Source organism: Dermacentor albipictus, chromosome 3 (genome assembly GCF_038994185.2).
Source record: "Dermacentor albipictus isolate Rhodes 1998 colony chromosome 3, USDA_Dalb.pri_finalv2, whole genome shotgun sequence".
Lineage (NCBI taxonomy): Eukaryota > Metazoa > Arthropoda > Arachnida > Ixodida > Ixodidae > Dermacentor > Dermacentor albipictus.
The window spans coordinates 138,362,387-138,384,805 of record NC_091823.1 but is presented as its reverse complement, the minus strand read 5'-3'; the positions used below and the strand labels follow the sequence as shown (position 1 = coordinate 138,384,805).

The 22,419-nt window shown below is 43.8% G+C and overlaps 1 protein-coding gene across 1 annotated transcript in view; it reads right to left on the bottom strand.

Moving 5' to 3' along the window:
* The window catches only part of LOC139057938 (uncharacterized), a 113,386-nt gene that overhangs the window by 65,973 nt on the left and 24,994 nt on the right, over positions 1–22,419 (bottom strand). The window contains exons 7-8 of the mRNA XM_070536745.1: positions 9,229–9,543; positions 4,607–4,829 (exon numbers count right to left, since the gene is read on the bottom strand). Of these exons, the coding sequence (XP_070392846.1) occupies positions 4,607–4,829; positions 9,229–9,543 (538 nt within the window). The remainder of the gene's footprint in view (positions 1–4,606; positions 4,830–9,228; positions 9,544–22,419) is intronic.

The following is a 22,419-nucleotide window of genomic DNA, read 5'->3' as shown; positions in this document are numbered from 1 at the left end:
CTTCAATCTCAGTCTTACACTCTCTCTATTAAAGTCCTGAATCATTTGTTGTAATTCGTCTGCATTATTGCTGAATAGAAGAATGTCATCGGCAAACCGAAGGTTGCTGAGAAATTCGCCGTCGATCTTTACTCCTAAGCCCTCCCAATTTAATTGCTTGAATACTTCTTCCACGCACGCAGTGAATAGCAATGGAGAGATTGTATTTCGCTGACTGACCCCTTTCTTTATAGGTATCTCGCTGCTTTTCTTTTGTAGAATTAAGGTAGCTGTAGAACCTCTGTAGATATATTGCAAGTTATTTACATAAGCGTTTTGTGCTCCTTTATTACGTGATGCCGCTATAACTGTTGGTATTTCTACTGAATCAAATGCCTTTTCGTAATCTATGAAAGCCGTCTAGAGAGGCTTATTATACTCTGCGGATTTCTCGATAACCTGATTAATTACATGCATGTGATCCATTGTAGAGTATCCCTCTCTGAACCCAGCCTAATGTTCAGGTTTTCCCTTATTCTATTGGAGATAATTTTGGCAAATATTTAATATAATACTGGGAGTAAGCTAATGGCGTACGATTTTTCAAGTCTTTAACGTCTTCCTTTTTGTGGATTAGTATAATGTTTGCAGTCTTCTACTTTTCTGGGACCTTTGCAATCGATAAACACTTCGTGTAAAGAGCCGCCAGTTTTCCAAGCATCATGTCTGCTTCATGTTTGATTAAACGACTCTTAATACACTTCTCCTGCCGCTCTCCCTCGTTTCGTGTCTTGAAAGGCCCTTCTGACTTCATCAGCAGTTATAGGAGGAGTTCCTGTATCCTGTTCATTCTGTTTCTAATTGAAGTATCCTGACTCCTCTGGGTACTGTACAAGTCAGTATAGAATTATTCCGCTGCTTTACTATGTCATCGAGATTGCTGAACATATTTCCCTGCTTATATTTTAGTGCGTACATCTTGGTTTGTCGTAAGCCAAGCTTTCTTGTCACTGATTTCAGGCTACGGCCATTCTTTAAGGCTTCTTCTGTCTTTCTCACGTTATAGTTTCGAATATCACTTATTATCGCATTGTTGATCAGTTTTCACAGTTCCGCGAATTCTATCTTATCTCTTGAGTTGAACACTTTCATTTTTGGCAGTTTACTTATTGGGTGCCTTGTTACTCGTGGAGTTTGCCTACTGGTCGCCTTGGTGACTTGCCTCCCACTTCAACTGCTGCCTCTGAAGCCAACCTAGTTACGCTTTCATTCATTAGCTCCATGTCATTATTATCTCGCTGTTCTAAGGCTGCGTATTTGTTTGCAAGTACCAGCCTGAATTTGTCCGCTTTTACCCTTACTGCCTCTAGGTTGACCTGTTTCTTCTCGACCAATTTTGCTCTTTCTCTCTTCAAATTGACCTGAATCCTAGCCCTCACTAACCTATGATCACTGCACTTTAACCTACCTATCACTTCTACATCCTGCACTATGCTGGCATCAACTGCGTATCAACGGATGAACTGCACCTCAAAAATTCAGGTAACAATTCTTACTCTCACTAGATGCTCTCAAATGCTTCCAGCTTATAGTGGGACGTGTACATGGTTTACCATTTAACACTTAATTGGAGTTAGAAAATTGGCCGTTATAAACTCTTGAGTTAGTATATATTGCAATGAAGAGAGCAGTTTTGTTAGGAAGTGCATCCATTGTGTTTACTAGTATGCGCCTGCTGGGGGTGCAGACTTGTGAGGCATTTCAGTTGTGACGTAGCCATCATAAAATTTAAGGTAATCGTTTCGCAGAAGAGCGCAAGAAATAAAAGCTGCGGTGGAAGAAGGAGCGGAAAAACCCCTTCGTGGTGCTTCCGCGGCTTCTTCAATGACTTCCACTGCGAAGGCTACGGCGCAACAGGGCTTGACCACAGCGCTCCGCCTACTGAATGCCATCATTGCGTGCAGTTAAGAAGGAGGCTTAGCTGGTACGTTCCTATCAAATGCAAGAACAAGGAGAAATAATGTTATTTGTTCAAAGGGTGCACCAAATTTGATCGAGCTTGTTGTACTTTAAAGAAAATTTTAAAATCTAATGACTGTTGGTTGCGAACTTTTGATTTATGTCATCAATATTTTAATAAAGGCTGTTAAAAAGGTAATTTTTCAGAAAATGAAACTTTCGCGTTTACAAGTATAAGTCGACAATAAAGAGGTATGGCACAATTCTGTAACCTGCACCTAATGTAAATCTAAAGCGCCCGAAATTGATATAGTTTACATGGCTCTCAAATAAACCACTTATATATGAGTTTAATTTTTGCAAACCCCTTGTAAACAATGTAACAAATTCCCATAAGAACTGACATATCGAATTCGCCCGCTTTGAGTGCTCTTACAGATGCAGTTTACAGGCCTGTATACTCGTTCCTGATGCCGAGCTGCGGATTTAATAAATTCATGCTTTAAATGTTTCTAACCTACCAATTTTTTTAGGTTCTTTTAAAAAATTCGCACCTTAAAAAAATTCCCCTTTCAGCAGTAGTTTTTCTCTCAGCGGCAAGTTTCATTAATATCGGCCAAGTGGTTATGTCAGAAAAACGCTACTGTGCTTTACGTGTATTTGAATAGGCGGCTTCCGAGTTGAGTCCGAGCAGACTGCACGAGATTGAGGTCGAGTGAGCCGGACGGCGCTCACCCACTGAGGCGCCATGTGTGGTAAAATGTTGCGAAGGCGCTGTGAGCAAATTGGATTTAAAGCCCCTAAATAAATATCAAAGGTAGCGTCATGATTTGATGATTGCCGCCGTCCTCCTACCTTGTGCTTTACGTCGACTCTCGGCCCTCATATTGTCCAAACTCCGCAGCGTGTTTTCGAGCGCTTTTTTCTTGCTTGTTTTTTTTGCTTTCTCCGCCATCGCGTTGCCAAAGATTGCTAGCCGCGTGTCCAAGGATCACGTTTCGCGCCTTCTTTGTGCTTATGTAGCGCGTTCCGTGTTGGCAATGCCGCGTTGCAGTGCCTTCAAATGCAGCACGATTGAAAGGGGCGGCAAACGACTATTCTGTATTCCATCTGCCAAGCGATACATGGCATGGATGAAGGTGTGGCTTCAACGAATCAGCCGGACTGATTTCAACCCCGCGCAATGGTGCCAGCTCGGTAATGTAAGTTACGGATTATTCGCTCATCACTAATCGCACATGCTGCAACTGTATGCGGCTTAGTTTTCGCTCTCCTATGTGCCATATGCTCGCGCTGCATTTATTTGCAACTTTTGTTTTCACAAAATGAAGCGCCAATGGTAACGGCACACAGAGAAGGAACAAAAGACAGGACAAGGCGCTACTTGCATCGGTTTATTGAAGTCAAAGGTAGCTGATTATATAACCACGCCGGGGGGGGGGGGGTGGCACGAAAAAAGAGGGAAACTGATTATGTGAATACACACTTGCGAGAACTCTGAAGATATATTTGAAGGGAATTGCCATTATTTAAAATCTTAAACTTATCTAAGAACATGCTTTCATTGTTATAAATGTTTAGAGACGGGGTGCTCACACAAGCGTCCCCTCTTTTTTTAATCTGGTTGCCTCCAACAACTCACGCGCCACAGATCTTTACTTGTAAACATGATTGTTGTGTCATGAAGCCTTTCTTCGCATACTTGTTTCTTCTCATTCCCGGAGGCCTTGCAATGAAGCGGCAAGTTTGAACTATAGCCGTTTTTCAATAAAAGCTTATGCTCCCGCAGGCGTTCATAGATACATCGGCCAGTTTGGCCGATGTACTGTTTCCCACACTCGAATGGTATGCGGTATACTACCCCTTCTTCACACCTAACAAAAGGTTTCGTATGTTTAATAGAACACCTCACTTTCTGCGAGTCATCAGCCAATATCGCCCGTTATCGCCTAATCCATCCGCATCGAACCGCTGTGAACCGGGACCAAACGTGCTCGGGGTCGGCGACACCGCCACATAGACTGTACCTTGAAGCGATCTGCTGTGCCGACAAAGAATGCCCAATGCTGATATAGCTTCGCGCTTTGTGTTCTCGCCGCTTACTTAGCGTTAAAGAGAGACGCGCCGAGACCTTCTTCAGAGGGCGTCTCCTAGTACAGCATCGCGTAGGGGGGGCTCTACTACCTTTTACAGCATCTAAAACTGACATATTCGATATGCGAATTTGTGGCCTAAGCGCAATTATTTCAATGTTTAGGAAAGGTACCCCCTTCTAAAATATTTGGTTTATCTTTCACACTTTTATGTAAGTGACTAATTTCGTCCATATTACATGCATTTTGCATGCAGTATACAAAACAGTGATACATTTTTTAATGCTTCATTACATTTTATGAACATCACACTTGAAATTTTTTTTACATTTTGCAACACTTAAAGATACGTTAGAAAAAAATTGAGGGCCTAATAAATATCTGATTCAGACAGTCCGTACTTTTGAGTTTCTTTAAACACTGCAATCTAAAAAAACATTGGTACGAGGTTTCCCGTGTAAAATTATTTCTCCTTTCCTATTTATTTAAGTGGAACCTTACGAGTTCATGATCTGTTCGAAGATAACAGGCTGCAACTCTTCTATAGTAATTGCCATCGATGTAAATGCACTTACTCCTGCTCGATGCCGATTCCAAATTCAGATTTCTTAGCCTGCTTAGACGTATCTAGGAAGTACTGGAAGTCTTCCTTGTAGGGTGGTACCAATGTGTAACCGCTCTTGTACACCGAGTCGAACGTGATTAGGGTGCAGAGTCCGTCGAGGGGAAACGTGTACGTCGACCTCTTGAAACCAGCCCGTAGTGTGCACAGCAGCGATCCATCTGGCAGCGGTTTCTCTGCAAAGAAAATACGTAATTGCGGGCATTTGTGCAGTACCAGATCTTACGGCACATTTTACACCCTACACTCTTATGTACGCGTACCACGCGCTGAAACTCATTTCTAGTCTTTAATTTTAAGGCTTTAATTCGAATTTCTAGGCTTTAAGCTTAGTAGCACCACTGCGTTTTTCTCCTTCCAGATTCCGGTATCTAAATGTGCCTAATACGCCTTCACTTTTGCCTGGCAACGCGCCGCGGTAGCTCAGCGGATATGGTGCTGCGCTGCTAAGCAAGATGTCGCGGGATCATATCTCGGTAGCGGCGGGCGCATTTCGACGGGGCCGAAATGCAAAAACGCCCGTGTCCTGTTCAGTGGGGTCACGGTAATGGTACCCTGGTTGTCAAAATTAGTCCGTAGTCTCCCTCTGTGGCGTGGCTCATGATGAAATCGTGGTTTTAGCACGTAAAACTCGGGAATTCTTCTTTTGCCTGGGAGCAGTTTTATCTTACAAGGAGATCAAGAGCGTGTTATAATGAACAAATTGCAGATAATGTTATGCAGCGACATCGGAATATTTACCGCACAATTTCTGGAAAAGAAAGAGACAGTCTGAAGACACCTAGCTCACGCACGCGAGAACACGACTCTATGCCGGGGTGCTCATTATCTGGGAACGCTTGATACACGAGGCGCATGTAAAGCTCTCACCTAAAACCCTGCCTACAGGGTCGTCGAGGCATATTCAGTAATAGGCGCTTAAGGGCGAGCTGGCTCGCCCAGGAGAGCATAGCTGGGGTCCGGGATGGTTTAGGGTGATCCCGTATACCTCGGAGACAGAAAAGTTTAGGAACCGAAGTTGTGTCAATGAAAAATGAAATTGTCAAGAATGTGGACATACGACACACCTGCTTTTCAATGCTTTTTCAGAAGCCCCTTTTCAAAAGCGAACGTCATTAGAAGACGGAAATGCAGAGCCGTGCAGTAGCAAGCGCAAAAAGAAAGCATAAACACTGAGCCATGCATGCGCAGGCAAAGGTTGTTTGTTGGACCCTTATTTCTGTGCAGATGTGAACGCTGCCAGTTGGACAGCGTGTTTGAGCGAAAACTTTCAAAAATCTTCACAATTTGCCTGTGGCAGACACCACAATTTTAGTTCATGAGCTGGTCTACTCGAAGCAGCGGACAATACTTGAACAAAAATTGAGAACCGAAATCGACTAATTAATAAAATGCACTAATTAAGTTTTTAAGTAATTACACTATGGTCCTCGTTGCAATTTACAAATCCTAGCCGTGGAGTTCGCAAAGCCGGTCCACTTGGAATGAAATTTCAAGTTGACACCAGTTTCGAGACATAAATTCCCGAACTTTGCGGAGAAATGCATTGGCGTTCCAGTTAATTTGTTAACAAAGCGCCATTTCACGCACTGAAGCACACAAGTAACTGGCACACCAAAGCATTTCTTCGCAAACTTCGGAACTTGTATCTCGAAGCTGGTGTCGTCCTCAGAATTCGCTTCATGTGGATCCGCCTTGCGAAGTCCACTGCTAGAATTTGTAAATTGCAATATGGTTCATAAGTTTAGTTACAAAGTTAATTAGTGGATTCTGTTAATTAGTCGAATTTGCGTTTCAGTTTTTGTCCAATTAGTGTCCGCCGCTTCGAGTAGACCGGCTCATAAACTAAAATTGGGCTATCTGCCACAGGCAACCTTTAAAAGAATTTGAAAGTGTTCCCTGATGCACTCTGTATACAAACTCAATACCTGTGGTGCAAGTACAAACTTGCGTAACATTCGTATACCGGGTACGCAAGTAATTTGAAGAGATGGGTTGGAATCGCAACAGACTATAATACTCAGGTTACACCTGTCTAGGCGCTGAACATTCTCAACGCCAACCCGTGTGTAACCTATCTAGCACATTTATTCCAGGCTACCAGCTTTCAATCTGACCCTAGAGATGAAGTGCATTTCCCTAGTCGCTTAGCAAGCAGACGTCAGTCACTAGTAGAGGTCGCCACGCTCTTAAATGTCGCAAAATTCTTTATTTTCTCGGTGAGACAAGAGTTTGTGGCCAATTAGAATTGCGACAAAGGCAACTCAAGCGCTGCCAGTGGTCATACGTGATTCAGACGGTGGTTGGATTTCTCCAGCACGTGAATATCATGATGTGTGAGAACCCTGAAAAGCCATTTATAGCCACTGCTTAACAGTTTGAGGCGGACGAATGAAAAATTAAGCTTTCTGTGCATAATTTAAGTCGGTGTCACTCCCTAAGTTACGGCTTTGATTGTGCCCACAATGCCTGCTCCAACCCGCAGATTGCCTGCTTGCGAACTTCAGCGACCACGCAACCCTAAATATGGCATCCTGGTTCCGAATACCTTAACCTGTGCGCCGCTATGTATGGCGGGTGTTACTGATAGAATTACAGACAGCCACTGAATGATAAACACTTGTTGACGCCTGCTATTGTGGAAGCACTGCCTAACATGAACACGCAATATTTCATCCGAGTACATGGATATTATCGACGCCGAATTCAAACTATGCGCTGCGAGCTGCAGCGCCCCCCACGGCTTCCGCAAGTTGTTTATCAACGCGACGAATGGCGCACCGGGGCTTCCTGCCGACGACGTCCTGACGAGCCTGCTTTGATGGCGTTTTTACCACTCACACTATTAGTGCGGGAGGGCAGTGAAAATAAATTTTGCGTCGGCCCACATTTTCAGCTGTTTTGCTGGATTTACTAGCCGTACAGGCTCCCCAGTACATGCTTGAAATTGCCGATAACTTGGTTAATATAAAACCATGTCACAAATTTACTCCGCTAAATCGCGAAAAAAATACTCGGTTTTATTACACCTAATAGTGGGAAATAAAAATTGTTCCTTACATCGCGAATTTCGATAAATTAAGGTTACTTATATCGCACATTCACTGTAGTATCAAATATGTAATATTTCGTGAATACATTGCAAATAATGTATCTCAGAAAATTTTACCAACCTGGTATTCAGAAAATGGAAAGTTTCTGCCAATGCACCACACATTGCACTGGATATTTTATTAATAGCGCAAAGTGATAATTAGGACCAACTAAGAAGATTGTTATTGTCAAAGTGAAGGCTTTGAGAATAACATGCGGCCATATATTTCGTGTTTATTAGGGCAACCTTCTTGGTTTTTGTATACAGCAACAAAGTGCCAAGTGCTTGCGGTAACGGCTGAGTGAGAAAAAAAGAAAGCTCTTTCCTATAGTTTAAATTACGGCAGATGGTACCACTGCTTTACAAAGTAGGCACAAATGAAAAGTTCTCCTGTTTATATTTGAGCACGGAACGCTGCTATTCCATCTACAGATAGTGCCAAAAAATACCCAGTGCGGAATGCACATGTATATACATGTTATTGCGAGAGATCGTACTTAGCCAATAAGTGTAGCGGATCGAGCAACGCAGCGTGCTATAGTACGTATTACCCACTGTACATACCATAAAATATACCCGATTTCGCCTCCAATTTTGTGTTTTATGTAAAAGCATTTTAAAAGTTTTCGCATCCTAATATAGCGAATCTTTGATTCCATAACTTAATCGAATAATGGCTGTATTCTATGACTGAACTTAATCGGAGAATACTCAATTTATTTTTCGAAAATATCAAATGATCCCACACCTATAGTATTCACATATGTGCACAATGCTTAACCAAGGGGGCGTTAGTGAGCACCACCCATGACCATCGTGGTGGATGTGCAATATCCTTTTTATCATGACGCCACTTAGCCTACGAACATTTTAGGGGCACACAGCTGGCTGTTTAGCATTTGTGTGCGACGTGATAGGACCAAACCTGCGGGAGTGTTCATCCTTGCTATGCAATGAATGAGAAGGGGTAACTAGGGCCCAGCTTTATGTTGGTCAGAACCATTTGAAGCAATGTGCAATGCAGTCATGGAAAACATAATAACGTGTTTGTTGTTCCTAACGGAAATGTAAAAAAATAGCAAGGTAAAGAACAAAAGTCGGGGAAAGCATTAACTGTCGGTAATAGGTGCCGAACCCTCTGCATTAGGCGAGATAGCCGCGCGATATTCCTCCTAGCGCTTTACACAACGATGACGTAAAACACATGCATTGTTAGGCAATGCCACTATGCAGCGCTAAATGTGCGCAGCACCAATTCACACAGCCCTTATCCTTGGAGCACCAACGCTTGCGGGACTTGAAGGGTGCGGGTGCGACGTATGTGTGTCAGTACAAGTAGTTTTGTACCCTTCGCCCTTAATATTTAGCGTCTCTGCGAACAATTCAATTTTGTGAACGTTCCCCACTGTAGCGCTCTTTGAAATGCGTTGCAATGCTTAAGAAAGACGTCTGCCTAGGATAATTGGCGCAAATAAACTTACGAGTCGTCGGGCCTGCTGTCGTTGTTTGGCCGGAAGTGGGTGATGTGGGGACTGCAGTAGTTGTCGATGGCACCCTCATTGGTGTCGGTGGTTTCCTAGCTGGGGTGGGTGGTATCACAACTGCTGGTGTCGGTGGTGCCGCAGCTGTTGGCTTCGGTGTGGTGGCAAGCACTGGCTTCAGAGTTGTCACAACCACTGGTGTCGGTGGTGCCCCAACCGCTGGTGTCGGTGGTGCCGCAGCAGCTGTTTGAGGCACAAATGTGCTGCCCAAAGGCACCACTCCAGGGGGCGTCATCCCAGAAGTTTGTGTGGGGACTGAAATAGTTGGGTAATTCGATGTCACTGGGGGCACGATTACGCATATGAAATCGCGCGATAGCATTGAACTGGACAACGCGCGTTACAACACGTCGTTGTCACACTACTAACGTTGCCAAAACATGTGTTGATGTACTCTACGGCCTGCTTACAAGCACATAATGAAATAGGAGTTTATTTCTCTTCGTGGTACACTTTTGTCATCACAACGAGCGGACGCCGAAAAAAAACTTATCCTTTCTGCAGCGTGAGAAATACCCTGCGCCGTTAAGTCACTCGCCACTAGGACGAATGCACTGTACATAGAAAAAATGGAGAACACCAACATTAACAAATTTTTAAGACAATTGTTTAAAAGTCCCCGAAACCAACTTACTTTCATACGTCAAAACACAAGCGACCTAAATACAATCTAAAGCACTGATTTAACAAGACACTTCTACTGATACATACTATAGAATCAGTAGGCCAATGATACAAGCATTTCAATAAATAAATAAAGAAATGGCTACAACGCTGATCAGCTTTATCAAGTCGGAGAACTAAATACTAAACATTTTCAAACATGTAAAGGGGGGTAATCAGGATGCCCCTTCGGATTTGTTCCGGCAAACTTCCTTGCATTGAGAATATTAAGGTACCTAGGTACCTAGGTACCCAAATAATGTGTATGACGGGCACTGTTCGTGACATGTAGTGCGACAAAAAAGGTTAGAACCATTGGATAGCATGTCGGATTTGGCAAGCAGGCATGCAAGTTTTGTTTGAAGAAGGACAAGAGTTTGCCATTTATATCGAGATCTGCAGTTTTGTACACGCTCAACAACTTGTAGGGATACAGCCAGAGTGACACTGAGGATATAAAAAGCAGTCAAGTACGGGGCAGTGTACTGTTTAGCCTGCGCGCATACGGAGCTCTTAAGAGTAAGGGCTAAAATATTCGCAGTTCCGCCCGGAAGGCGAACCACCGATTGCGGTAGCAAATTAGTAGATTGCTGTAGGAAGTAATGATCTTAGTTTTGCCGGCCGTATAAACTTGTGAACATTCGCTTACTAACTGAACTAACAACGATAGCATGTGTAAGCGTGAGTCAATGAGGACGCAAAAAGAAACACACACAGAGAGACAGCGCTGTCTTTGTGTGTCAGCTTCTTTCTGCGTCCCTGTTCAGTCGCGCTTGCACATTCTATCATGGACGGAAGCCAACTAGCCCGCGAACGCGTTTAGCTAAATTAACGAGCACGGCGTCACGCGCGCACAGGTAACCTTAAACGCAACTCCCTCGATGAGCGGGGGAAGTTGCTGTAAAAACTCTGGAGTGAGGAATCGTGGCAGCAGCAATCGAATTGATCTTCTGGCATCTCTCGCTTCAGAGTGAACAAACGTCGAAAGCAAAACGCATACGTAGCGGCCGGCACTACGCGCACTCTGGAAACGTCGCGGATCGCTTTGAAGATGAGGCCCGCGCGGGCGCGCACTTTGGCCCCGTCGCAGATTGCTTTCGAGACACACGAGGACCGACTGTCCGTCCCTACGGCGTCCGCCATTCGCGTGACCAACGCCGTAGTAGACGCCACAGTTTTTTTTTTTTTTGGGGGGGGGGGGTCTTCGACGTACACATACGGCATAAACAGATACACTTCATAATGGTAAAAGCAATGACCGTCTTGGGCCCTTGCGAATAGTTAAAAACACTTGATTACCGCTAGTTCATCCAATATATGTATCCATTCGGGTGGTTCTGTTCTTGTTTTATAAGCTTCACGCAGATATAGCACGCTTTCAATGAAATGCTCTCTCGCAGAATGAATAACAAGCCTCTCATGACGCTCATCCATTCTTGTTTTCCACAGGCTATGTAAACATACTGCCATAAACATGTCACATGTCATATCTGCGTTCTCAGTTGGGAAGAAGCGGATGCCGTACGGTGTTATCGGTAGTTAGATTTTCAACGTTCTTTGTAGCATGTCCCACAAGAACATTGCATCTGAACAATCAAGAAAGATATGCTCAATCGTCTCTGGTTGCCTGCATCTTTAGCAGTTGACAGACCACGGCACAAAGATTCCCCTTTCTCTTAGCCATGGCTTCACTGGTAGCGTTCCACTGTGTAAATGGAAGAAAAAGGTTTTTGCGGATGACCGTAGCGGCATCCGCTTCACTCGCTTGAGCACGTTTCTTCCTCTGGATTCAACGCGGTACATAGAACGATAGACAGGCACAGGCAATGATACATTAAGTAAATCTTTGTACAGTCTTTTCCGTTTAACAGATGCGAGGTAATTCAATGAAAAGCGCGTATGTAGGAAGTGAAAGGCCAATACGACTTCTCGCAGGAAGTCTCTGAGCCTAGGTCCTGTGCTGTAATCGGAGGACACAACGAATTAAGGCAACGCGTTGCTCAAACGCCTTTAAAGGACTGTGCACAAGAATGTATCTTTCTGATCACGTAGGAACAAAAATCTCGACACGACTTGTCTTAAAAAGAGATGAACAAACCCTAGGCCTCCACTTTTCACTGTTCTGAACAAATTAGTGCGACTAGAGCGCTCCCATACGGAACCACAAATGAAGATCGCAAACTGCCAGTGTATTCTTTGTATGCTGACTCTTGATGCGCACAATGCTTGTAAAACATACCAAATTTTGGCCACTAAAAACACATTACACACTGTTGCTTTTGTGATTATTGATAGTTCTCTCCCACCCATCCTTGCAGTAGACGCCGCAGTTGTCTCCGCTCTCTACGGAGCGGCGGGCGACGAGGGCATCGAAGCACCCTAGCAGCCGCCGTAAAAGAACGCCCCACCCGCCTCGCGCGACCACACATCCGGGCACGCATCCGGGCAAGTATTGAGCCGCGTCCCTCACCCGCGGACGTGAGATTGAACCACGCTCACAGGCTCAACCTCACACGCTTTCACTCATACGGTACCTCACGGCGAAACCGACGCCCACAGCGATGACGGCGGCGAAAATTCGTCTGCAGTGTCCATGTAATCGCTATTGGAATAAAAAAATCTGAAAACTTGATATTTCATCATGAATATTCTGAATGTGCCGGCTGCAATGTGACGGGATAATTATGGGTGAACAAACTGATCGTGGTTTGCGAGAAGTCCCAAATATGCCTCAAAGCTTGTATGTGAAACAACAAAGCAAGCAGTATGATTTATCAATACACGTAATAGTATAAACAGTAATTTCGGAAGGTAGACAAAAATTTTATAAACATTAATTTTTCATCCATGCCCTTCTTGCCCCCGACTACGGTAGGACGATGTTTTAAAGTAAATCCCAGTTGAAAAACACAACATTAAATATCACTCTGTCGTGCTTTGGGACGCTCGGTTGTCTTTTGTTTGTAGTCGGATCTTCTTGATGAATATTTGATTCAAAAATAAACAGAGAGCTATTTAGGACTGCGTAATCTTGTTAGTGCAAAAAAAGTAAAAATGGGAAGTATAATATTCGTAAGCCTCAGCCGGGGATTCCAACTTTCGCCCTAAGGCTTCTCACCCAATATTTTACCACTCCACCACGCCTAACGTCGTTAAACTTGTACGGTGACAACAGACAGCAGATAGAAGCATCGATAACATTCTAGAAACGTCCTATACAGGTAGACGCGTGCGTCCTGCGCTGAGCGATAACATTTTTAGACGTTAAAAGCGCTCACCCCTAAAAGAGAAATGAGTTCACGTGCCAATATTACTGTGACATCTCGCCAAATTGATAAAAATTGCGAAATGGACGCTATGTCTTCAGAACCACAAACATGAACAGCTATGTAGTTGCGAAAAAAGGAAGCGTTCAGCTTTTACTCTTCTTCGACAGGTATACCAAATACTTGTTATGGTAGAGCATGGTCATCTATATGGTCTGCGAAGCTAAGCCATCGCATAACTTGCGAAAGCCAAATGCCTGGCTGTCCGAACAAGCATGGCCAGCGTTTCGTAAAATGTGCCACAAAAGTCGTATAAGAAATTCCTCTGTCCTGCGGGAAATCCTACCTTGGACAGACAGGCCGTTGTGTGAACGACCGGCTTAGGGAACATGCAAAAGGTATAAAACATAATGAAGGTGAGCGATTTGTGGATCACTGCAGTGCTTGCACCGATTGTTTTCCACGTTTCCGCGATGCGAGGATTTTGGGCAGAGACAGGCATCAGACATCGCGTGAAACATCGGAAGCCTTCTACGTCAAGAAAGCGTATCCGAACTGTGTTAGTGATACACCGTTTTTTTTTTTTTACGAGGATGAGCTGAAGTTTCCATCGCGCCTACTCTGATAAGACTGTCTACTCCATGTTGCCTTGTACGCAGGCGCGGTGTATTGGAAGGCTATATATGTCGAGTGCTTGCACCCTCATTAAACAGTTGAAGTAGCGCCCGTGGTGTCACCGTGTTTCTTGGGTGTGTTGTTTTTTGGCGCAAAATCATTTCAGTGCGAAGTCATCCGTTGCCCATAATGTGTAACTGTAGAGAGGTGAGCTTTCTTACGGCCCACAATTTGTAATGCAGCCATTTGGTAGAATTTCTAGTCACAACTATAATTTTCCGTGGTATACTGAAGTTTTTTTAGCATGAACAAGTGTATGTCAATTATGAAACATATTTTTCTAAGTTTATGTTTCATAATTGACATACACTTGTTCATGCTAAAAAAACTTCAGTATACCACGGAAAATTATAGTTGTGACTAGAAATTCTACCAAATGGCTGCATTACAAATTGTGGGCCGTAAGAAAGCTCACCTCTCTACAGTTACACATTATGGGCAACGGATGACTTCGCACTGAAATGATTTTGCGCCAAAAAACAACACACCCAAGAAACACGGTGACACCACGGGCGCTACTTCAACTGTTTAATGAGGGTGCAAGCACTCGACATATATAGCCTTCCAATACACCGCGCCTGCGTACAAGGCAACATGGAGTAGACAGTCTTATCAGAGTAGGCGCGATGGAAACTTCAGCTCATCCTCGTAAAAAAAAAAAAAAACGGTGTATCACTAACACAGTTCGGATACGCTTTCTTGACGTAGAAGGCTTCCGATGTTTCACGCGATGTCTGATGCCTGTCTCTGCCCAAAATCCTCGCATCGCGGAAACGTGGAAAACAATCGGTGCAAGCACTGCAGTGATCCACAAGTCGCTCACCTTCATTATGTTTTATACCTTTTGCATGTTCCCTAAGCCGGTCGTTCACACAACGGCCTGTCTGTCCAAGGTAGGATTTCCCGCAGGACAGAGGAATTTCTTATACGACTTTTGTGGCACATTTTACGAAACGCTGGCCATGCTTGTTCGGACAGCCAGGCATTTGGCTTTCGCAAGCATATAACACCATCCGTGTTCTAGACCGTAACCCCTCGGGTGTAAGCTCCCGACGTTATGCAGCAGTAAATCTTTGCAGAAAACATGCTCTTTCTTCTCTAGTTGTAGCTTCAGCTCAGATGACTTATGAAGGTCGGATAATGAGTTTATTCCATTTATTGCAGATGGCTCTGTTCGCTTCTGTGGGGCTTGCAGATGTTCATCAATGGGCCAAGCAAGAAAATGCAGTGTAGCGGCTTGTCTACTTGGATCCCACTATAGGTCAAACGATGATGCAAACTGCCACATGGGTGACGCTGAGAAATACAGTAAAGAGTGCATTACTATAATTCTTACAAAAAACTGAAATAAACTTAGATTTTGGATTGTAAAACTTTATTTGTCCAACAGATGTAGGGAAGGCTTTAAGTCTTCCCACCTAGACGACGTCCAGGAGTCCTTGGACCCTAGCGGCGATTTCGGCCAGTTGGACGGTCTTCAGTTGAATCTCCGGATCGGAGCTTATTACTCAGCTCCGATCCGGAGATTCAACTGAAGACCGTCCAACTGGCCGAAATCGCCGCTAGGGTCCAAGGACTCCTGGCCGTCGTCTAGGTGGGAAGACTTAAAGCCTTCCCTACATCTGTTGGACAAATAAAGTTTTACAATCCAAAATCTAAGTTTATTTCAGTTTTTTGTAAGAATTATAGTAATGCACTCTTTACTGTATTTCTCAGCGTCACCCATGTGGCAGTTTGCATCATCGTTTGACCTATAGTGGGATCCAAGTAGACAAGCCGCTACACTGCATTTTCTTGCTTGGCCCATTGATGAACATCTGCAAGCCCCACAGAAGCGAACAGAGCCATCTGCAATAAATGGAATAAACTCATTATCCGACCTTCATAAGTCATCTGAGCTGAAGCTACAACTAGAGAAGAAAGAGCATGTTTTCTGCAAAGATTTACTGCTGCATAACGTCGGGAGCTTACACCCGAGGGGTTACGGTCTAGAACACGGATGGTGTTATATGCTGCATAGAATAACTTCGTCAGTAGCAGTACTGCCTGCGTTTGTAGGATCAGAGTGCAAGGTGTTTTGGCAATCGTATCAGAACAGAAAAACACAAGAATAACGTTAATTGATTGTTTTACAGATTGACACTCACATCTAGCAGAAACTATTAAGGGACACGTACAGTATCAATAAATATGGATGAAAAAACGAAACTTGAACAAGAAATAAAGTGGTGTCAGCTACAAGGTCAGGCCAAATACGTGCAGTCAAAATTCATTTGTTCGTGATCTTTGAGCTGTTAGGATGTCGGAAAATAGATAAAGGTCTCAGCCAGAATAGTGCAACAATTTTTGCAGTGAATTAGGACATATAAGCTGGAGCTCTTCTCCACTCGTACAACAATGCAAGCGCAGCACATATAGCACACTTCAAAAGACAGTTGTGTGTGCTTTTGTTGGCAGCCTAGTTCCTGCAAAAGAGAAGAGGCTGGTGAAAACATAGTTATTTTAAGGCAGATCTAATTTAGCTGAAGTACTTTGCCGTTCCAAACCAAACGATCCAAACATTGCGCTCGAACTTTTCCGATTCCATGGCAAAAAATTGTGGTGAATTATTTTGCTGTTCTCTTTGTTCTCGCGAACTTTTTTTGCAAGAAAAACATTTTTGCTGCCTCTTACAGCGATACGAATGTTGCGGTGGTGGGTGAAACCCACATTGCGAAAAAAAAAACAAAAATATACAAAAGTACACAGAGGACGTTACAACTCTGCTCGCCGCTATAACAGGATTTGCGCCTACTTAATCCCGCCTATTGGTGGCCAATACTTTTTCGCAGAGTGTTATTGGGGTGGAACAATACCTTGATTCAGCGCAGAGTTTACCGACTTTTAGAAAATTCGACAAGTTTTAGATGCACAATACCACTTAAGAGACTGACTGGATAGTTGGCAGGAAAGTCCTTGAAAAAGTACTGAACTAAGTAGGCGAGTAGTTCGGACTGAATGAGGCGCAAACATAAAAAAGGAAATGAAACGGTGTATTTGTATGTATTGAACCATGTATTTTAAATGCGCTGCATTTAAAATACATGGCTCAATACATTTGGAAGGACGTACAGAATATCTTTCATTCTACTTTTCATGCTGTTCGATTGGAGCACTTATTGTTTTAGGTGAGAAAAATAATTGTCGAGCGTCCACCTTTTCCAAATAAGCGCCGGCCCGCAAGTCCGCTTCACTGTGGCACGCGCACTCCGGGGGAAAACGAAAGATACAGCGGCCTCGCAGCTAAAATGGTATGCTGATTTGTGTTCTCAGCTGATGGCTTTTTTGATGATACTCATCCTACACGCATTCTGCGGTTTAGCATGGCGCCGCCGACGAAGTAGGTGCCACCAAGAAAAGTAAGACAGCTGGCTTAGAAAGATGTTGTCATAGCAAAAGTGTATATGAAACACTGAGTCATCTATAGTCAATGCTTCTAGACTGCTTATCGATCGCTTCTTGACCCGCGTGATTCGTGCTACGGAGCCGAATGGTTTCTTCAGCCCAGCTTCTACAGAGGTGAACTTTGCTTTAGAGCTCGCATCGCTGACACAGGCCCTGAGATTCACGGTTCGTCTTTCAGTCACATCTCATGGCGGCACATAACAAAAACATCGCGAATGGTCCGAGTACACCAATGTGTTGCCATATTTTACACGGGGCGCCTGTGCTCTTATACAGGAAGAAGCTTGGTCTGTACAACTAAATTTAGAAGTGTTCAGGCCTACCAGGTAGTGCTGGGCGAAGCCGAAGTATATCTTCCATCCTAGCAGATGCACTAAAACTACCAACTTTATTAAAACAAGCCCATATACAAAGGAAATATTGCTTATATATTACATTATTATATTATAGCTTAGGCAGGAAAAATGCCGTGGCCTTCGATCAGCGGAGCCACTAGGTGTTTTCTGCGGAAGACCAAGCCACATCTGAGATGACGTAATGCTCACTGTTTGCAGCCGTACAGCGTGTATTACACAAGAGGGCGTCGTAGGATTCAGTTTGGTTTTCGCGCGATCGTGGATGCTGAGAACGGGAAGAGGCGAAGATCTAGAAGGACGATGTCCCCAAACAATTACTCAGCTGACATCGGATGCAGCACGCATGCCGAGAAACAATGTAGGGTATACCATTTGGCTGCTTAAGTTTAAAGGCGATTCTGCGGTAGCTTTTAGCGCAGGCAAGAAGACGCTAATATTTATTATCCTAGTACGGCCGATATGATGCAAAAAAGATCTGGTACTATACGGTCAGTGCTTCTGCACCTGAAAATTATGCCTGTGAATTGGTAAGTGTAAAGATTTTTAAAGCAATTTCATTTTTGGATTCATGAAAGAACTTGTACAGTATAACTTATCTTTCGTCTTCAAAGTTTCATTGACCACGTCAATGTTCAGCATTCGGTCAGTAGTTTACGCCGCAGGCTCAAAAAAAATCATTTTAATTGCCACTCAATTTTCCGAGAAGCCTTTAGACACGCTACAAGATCTCAAGTTTCAACACTTCGTGAGAATAGAACAAGCAAATTGCTTAAGAGAGCTCAAAACGAACCTACAGGATGACGAATTGATACTTCATCGTGCAAAAGCATTGTTTTTTCTTCAAAACATGCTGCCGTATAGTATCACTGAGTTAATACGGAAGCGACGTTTCATCCCTTCGTCACACAGAATCGCTCCGTAGAATCTGGTGCCCATCGTGCTAAATTCCTCGTGATTGAGGACTGTATATATCATAATTCTTTAACTTTCAGACAGTGCATCATCACAGTGCAAGAACAAGAAAAATGTTGAATGTCTGCGCTAGCGTGAACACCATTTTAATTTTATCTGCAGAACAGAAATTTTTTGAAACCTTTCATGGCAAGAGCGCTTCTAACCGGGTCGGCGACACCATGAATTAGTTGGCAGCCAGGGCCAGTCTTGAGAAGCCCTATACAGGACATATACATGCACCCCGTTGGCTCAAGAATTGCTGTGCGAGCCAGAGAGAAGGATTGAAAAGGAAAAAAGATAAACTGCAAGCAAGGTTGGTTAATACGATCTCTCTCAAAGTTAGGGGTACCTTTTCACAATTTCGTGCCATCACTGCAGATGTCTAATAATTGTGGGCTCAACTCTTACTCCGCCACACGTGCTTTGTAATGGCCAAAGGCGGTCTGTAAGGCAGTGAAGACTGCAACCTCCTGAAAGCGATAAAACTAGGCACACGATATGAGTCCTAGGAGTCATACTGCGCCTGTCTTGCCTGCACCTATGTGGCGACGTGAGAGTAAAATAGCTGCTCCCAGGAATGACGTTCCTGCCTGCCACGTTTCTAAGTTTCCGGTAATGTGAGACCGTAAAGCCAAGCACCACATTACCAGCCGCATGGTTGCTGCATCCTTCAGTTGCCCCGGAGAAGTGTCCACTGCTGTGAAGCGCACTCACTGGCCGGCGCTTATGTGTACGGCCAAAGTGGACGCTCTACATAAACATAATTTTCTCGCTTAAAACAAAAATACTCAGATTAAACCATCAGAAATGCATATTTTTTAGTAGAAGCTTTAAAATTAATTTGACCATTCATCAAAACTTAAACCTCTCCTTTAATATTCGTGTGCCTGAACTTCACACATTTTCAGTTTTTTTCAATGTTTGGACCTCTTCCATATTGAAAGTAATTACGCATCGACTTCAGTGCTTTTTAATACGCTCTACGCCAATAGTTGTGTTGTGTCTCTAAGATTTGTAAAATTTCTAGCAGGTCAAAATCAACCCGTCATCGCCCCAATTCTTCACCGCAAAGCACATCGTGAAATAAGGCAGCTGTCGCTAATGGGAGAGAATTAGAAGGGGCGATTCATATTATAGCTCCTAGAAGATTAAAAGGGCGCTCCGTATATTATTGTATATTGCGAGATTTTTTTTCCAAAGTTAGTTGCGCCCATGGCCGCAACATTCAAATCGCTGTAAATGACCTAAAAGATTTTCTCTTGTGCAAATGGGTTGTGAATGGCACGACAAAATGATTCAGCAGCAATTCTTTTAATAGGATCGCAGAGGGCCGAGTTCAATCTGACCCCACTCTATTCGTTTTTTTACTTCACTTTTTGTTGTAAATACATTCGTTAAGGGTTTTTGTTTTCTTTTTTGTGATGCGCGGCGGTTTTTATTTATGTTTGCAAATAAAGTTTTTAAGTTGTTCTGGCGCTTGTGTAGCCAGAGAGACGTACAGAGATTTGACACCCATTTAATGCACCCACTAATAGATGGAATACTTCTAATAAAGAAAAGTGACACATATCTGCAACCATTTCCTAGCATTGTTTGTATTAGGAGCTACGTCACTGCTACATTTTTTTATCACAATAAAAAATAACATGATGTCCAAAGTTATACTCTGTTGTGCTGTTATTTTTGGTTACATATTGAAATAAAAATCGCAAGCACATCCATAAGCATGAAGGAATCATCAGAAACGCCATTTCATGGTTGCTAAGTTCCTCATTGGGATCGGGTGTTCATACGCAAGATAAGCTAACCAACGCGAGTGTTTTGAAGCAACGTTCAAGTAACGGCCGCTTATGACTTTGAATACCATCGACTGTCCACTTTCTACGGAAAAGTACGCTGCACCAGTTGTTTTCTAAGAGCAACTAGCTGGTGGAAAGCAAGGAAAATTGCAAAAATTAGAGCCACGTACCTGCTTATTCACAGAGAGGGTAGCCTTAATGTAGCGCGCTTCGCCGTCCTTGGATTAGCGTAGGGAGGGACCATCTATCCGAATGCAAGCCGCTCAGGCGGGGAGAATGGTGGCGCTTGCGGAGCCAGATATACAAGAAGCAATCTGACACAGAAACGATACACCCACTAATGGCAGGAATCTTGAGAGTTGTTCTCTTTTCGGTGGTCGAAGTCCGCCGCAGTGGCATTCTATCACGCCGTACTAGAACTGATGCAGCTTTTGTACGATATTCCGCGAGAAAGATGTGAAGCACTGGCGCTCGCACCTATAATGGAAGCGTCAGGCCTTTTAGCCCGCTCTAGTGCTTTAGGCGATCGAACGCAAAATACCCGTATGTCAGTCATCAACTGACTTATGCGCGGAAAAGCACGACAAATCACTCCATGGACTAGCGCTATTTTTTACAGTATGACCTATCTGTTTCGGCGCCGCTGTATAATTACGCCATTGCCGAAGCACACCTGAGTATTTCACTTGGCCGTAAAACAACGCCCTTGAAAATGCGCAGCATCTTTGTGAAACGAAAAGCTATAGAGGCAACAGGTTAAAAGCAGACAAGGCGAGGCACAGATCACATCGCAGCCTTGCTTGCCCTCTAACTGCACTCGAGAGCGATTGGAGGCAGCGGTGCGGGGCTACCTTGAGATTCTCGAGCAAAACGCTCGGGCTTTCCTTCACTGAAGGGGTGTTTCGAGTAGAGGGTCGAGTCGAGGAGCATTTGTGAATACCGGGGTCAATCGCCTGAACGAGCACGGTGTACGTTGTACTTGTGTTCCCCTGTCCCGCTTGTTGAGACAATGACCTTTTTTGCTTTTTGTTCTACGTACATTTCGTTTAGAAAACAGCGAGTTGAAGCGTACCTAATTTTAGCATTATGGAATACGTCGTAAAATGGCTCGAATTCCATACAGCGAAAAAAAATGTGCATTCGTATAGGTATTGCTTCTCGTTTGAGTAACATTTAGTTGGCCCGACCATTTGAGGGATTGCCTCTTTTGCCTCTTTTTATGTGGGCTGATCCATAATTAATGTTTTTGTACTGCGACAACAGTACTTACCGCCTCATTCCTGTAACTACAATGAACATGCTTCCTCGGAGCCTAGGCCCTGAAGTTTGACGCAGGGAGTGCCACAGAATGGCTGCATTTGGTTCATTTTAGCGTTGTATTTACGAACCCGTGATTGCTGGGCCTACAAACGCCGAGGCAACAAACCGTTACTCCTCGATAGTTCAGCACATTCTAAGCTTATAATGAGAATGGTTAGACGCCTAACCTTTGTTAACGGTCTGCCTAAGTCATGCAGGTATATGAATGAAACTGGCTTCCACATACAGACTTGTGACCCTATTGATGCGGGGTTGTCCAAGCGTTTCCATTCGTCTATTACACGCAACCAATTTAGGGAGCAAATAAAGCTGGCACTTTGAAATATGGCAGATATGCTACTGATGTTCCAGCAAAAAAAAAAAAACCTATTCCGAGTGATTTCGCGCTCTTCTATAGTTCAAAAATTCTCAGAAAGAGAGGCGTGGAGGTCGTCATCTGTGGGTTTAGTCGCCTTAGTAAACTGCACATGCTAGTAAGTTACCACTGGAGGTTGTATAACTCGAGGCAGCACTGAGTAACTCTGTCAGATGTTTGTCAGCTGCTACGAATCTTTTGTATACTCCGTCTGACTGTGATGAAACAAGCGTACGTCGAATAAACAGGCCGCTATCTCAAAGCATGGACCACAGATCGCGCGCCCAACCTTGAGCGTG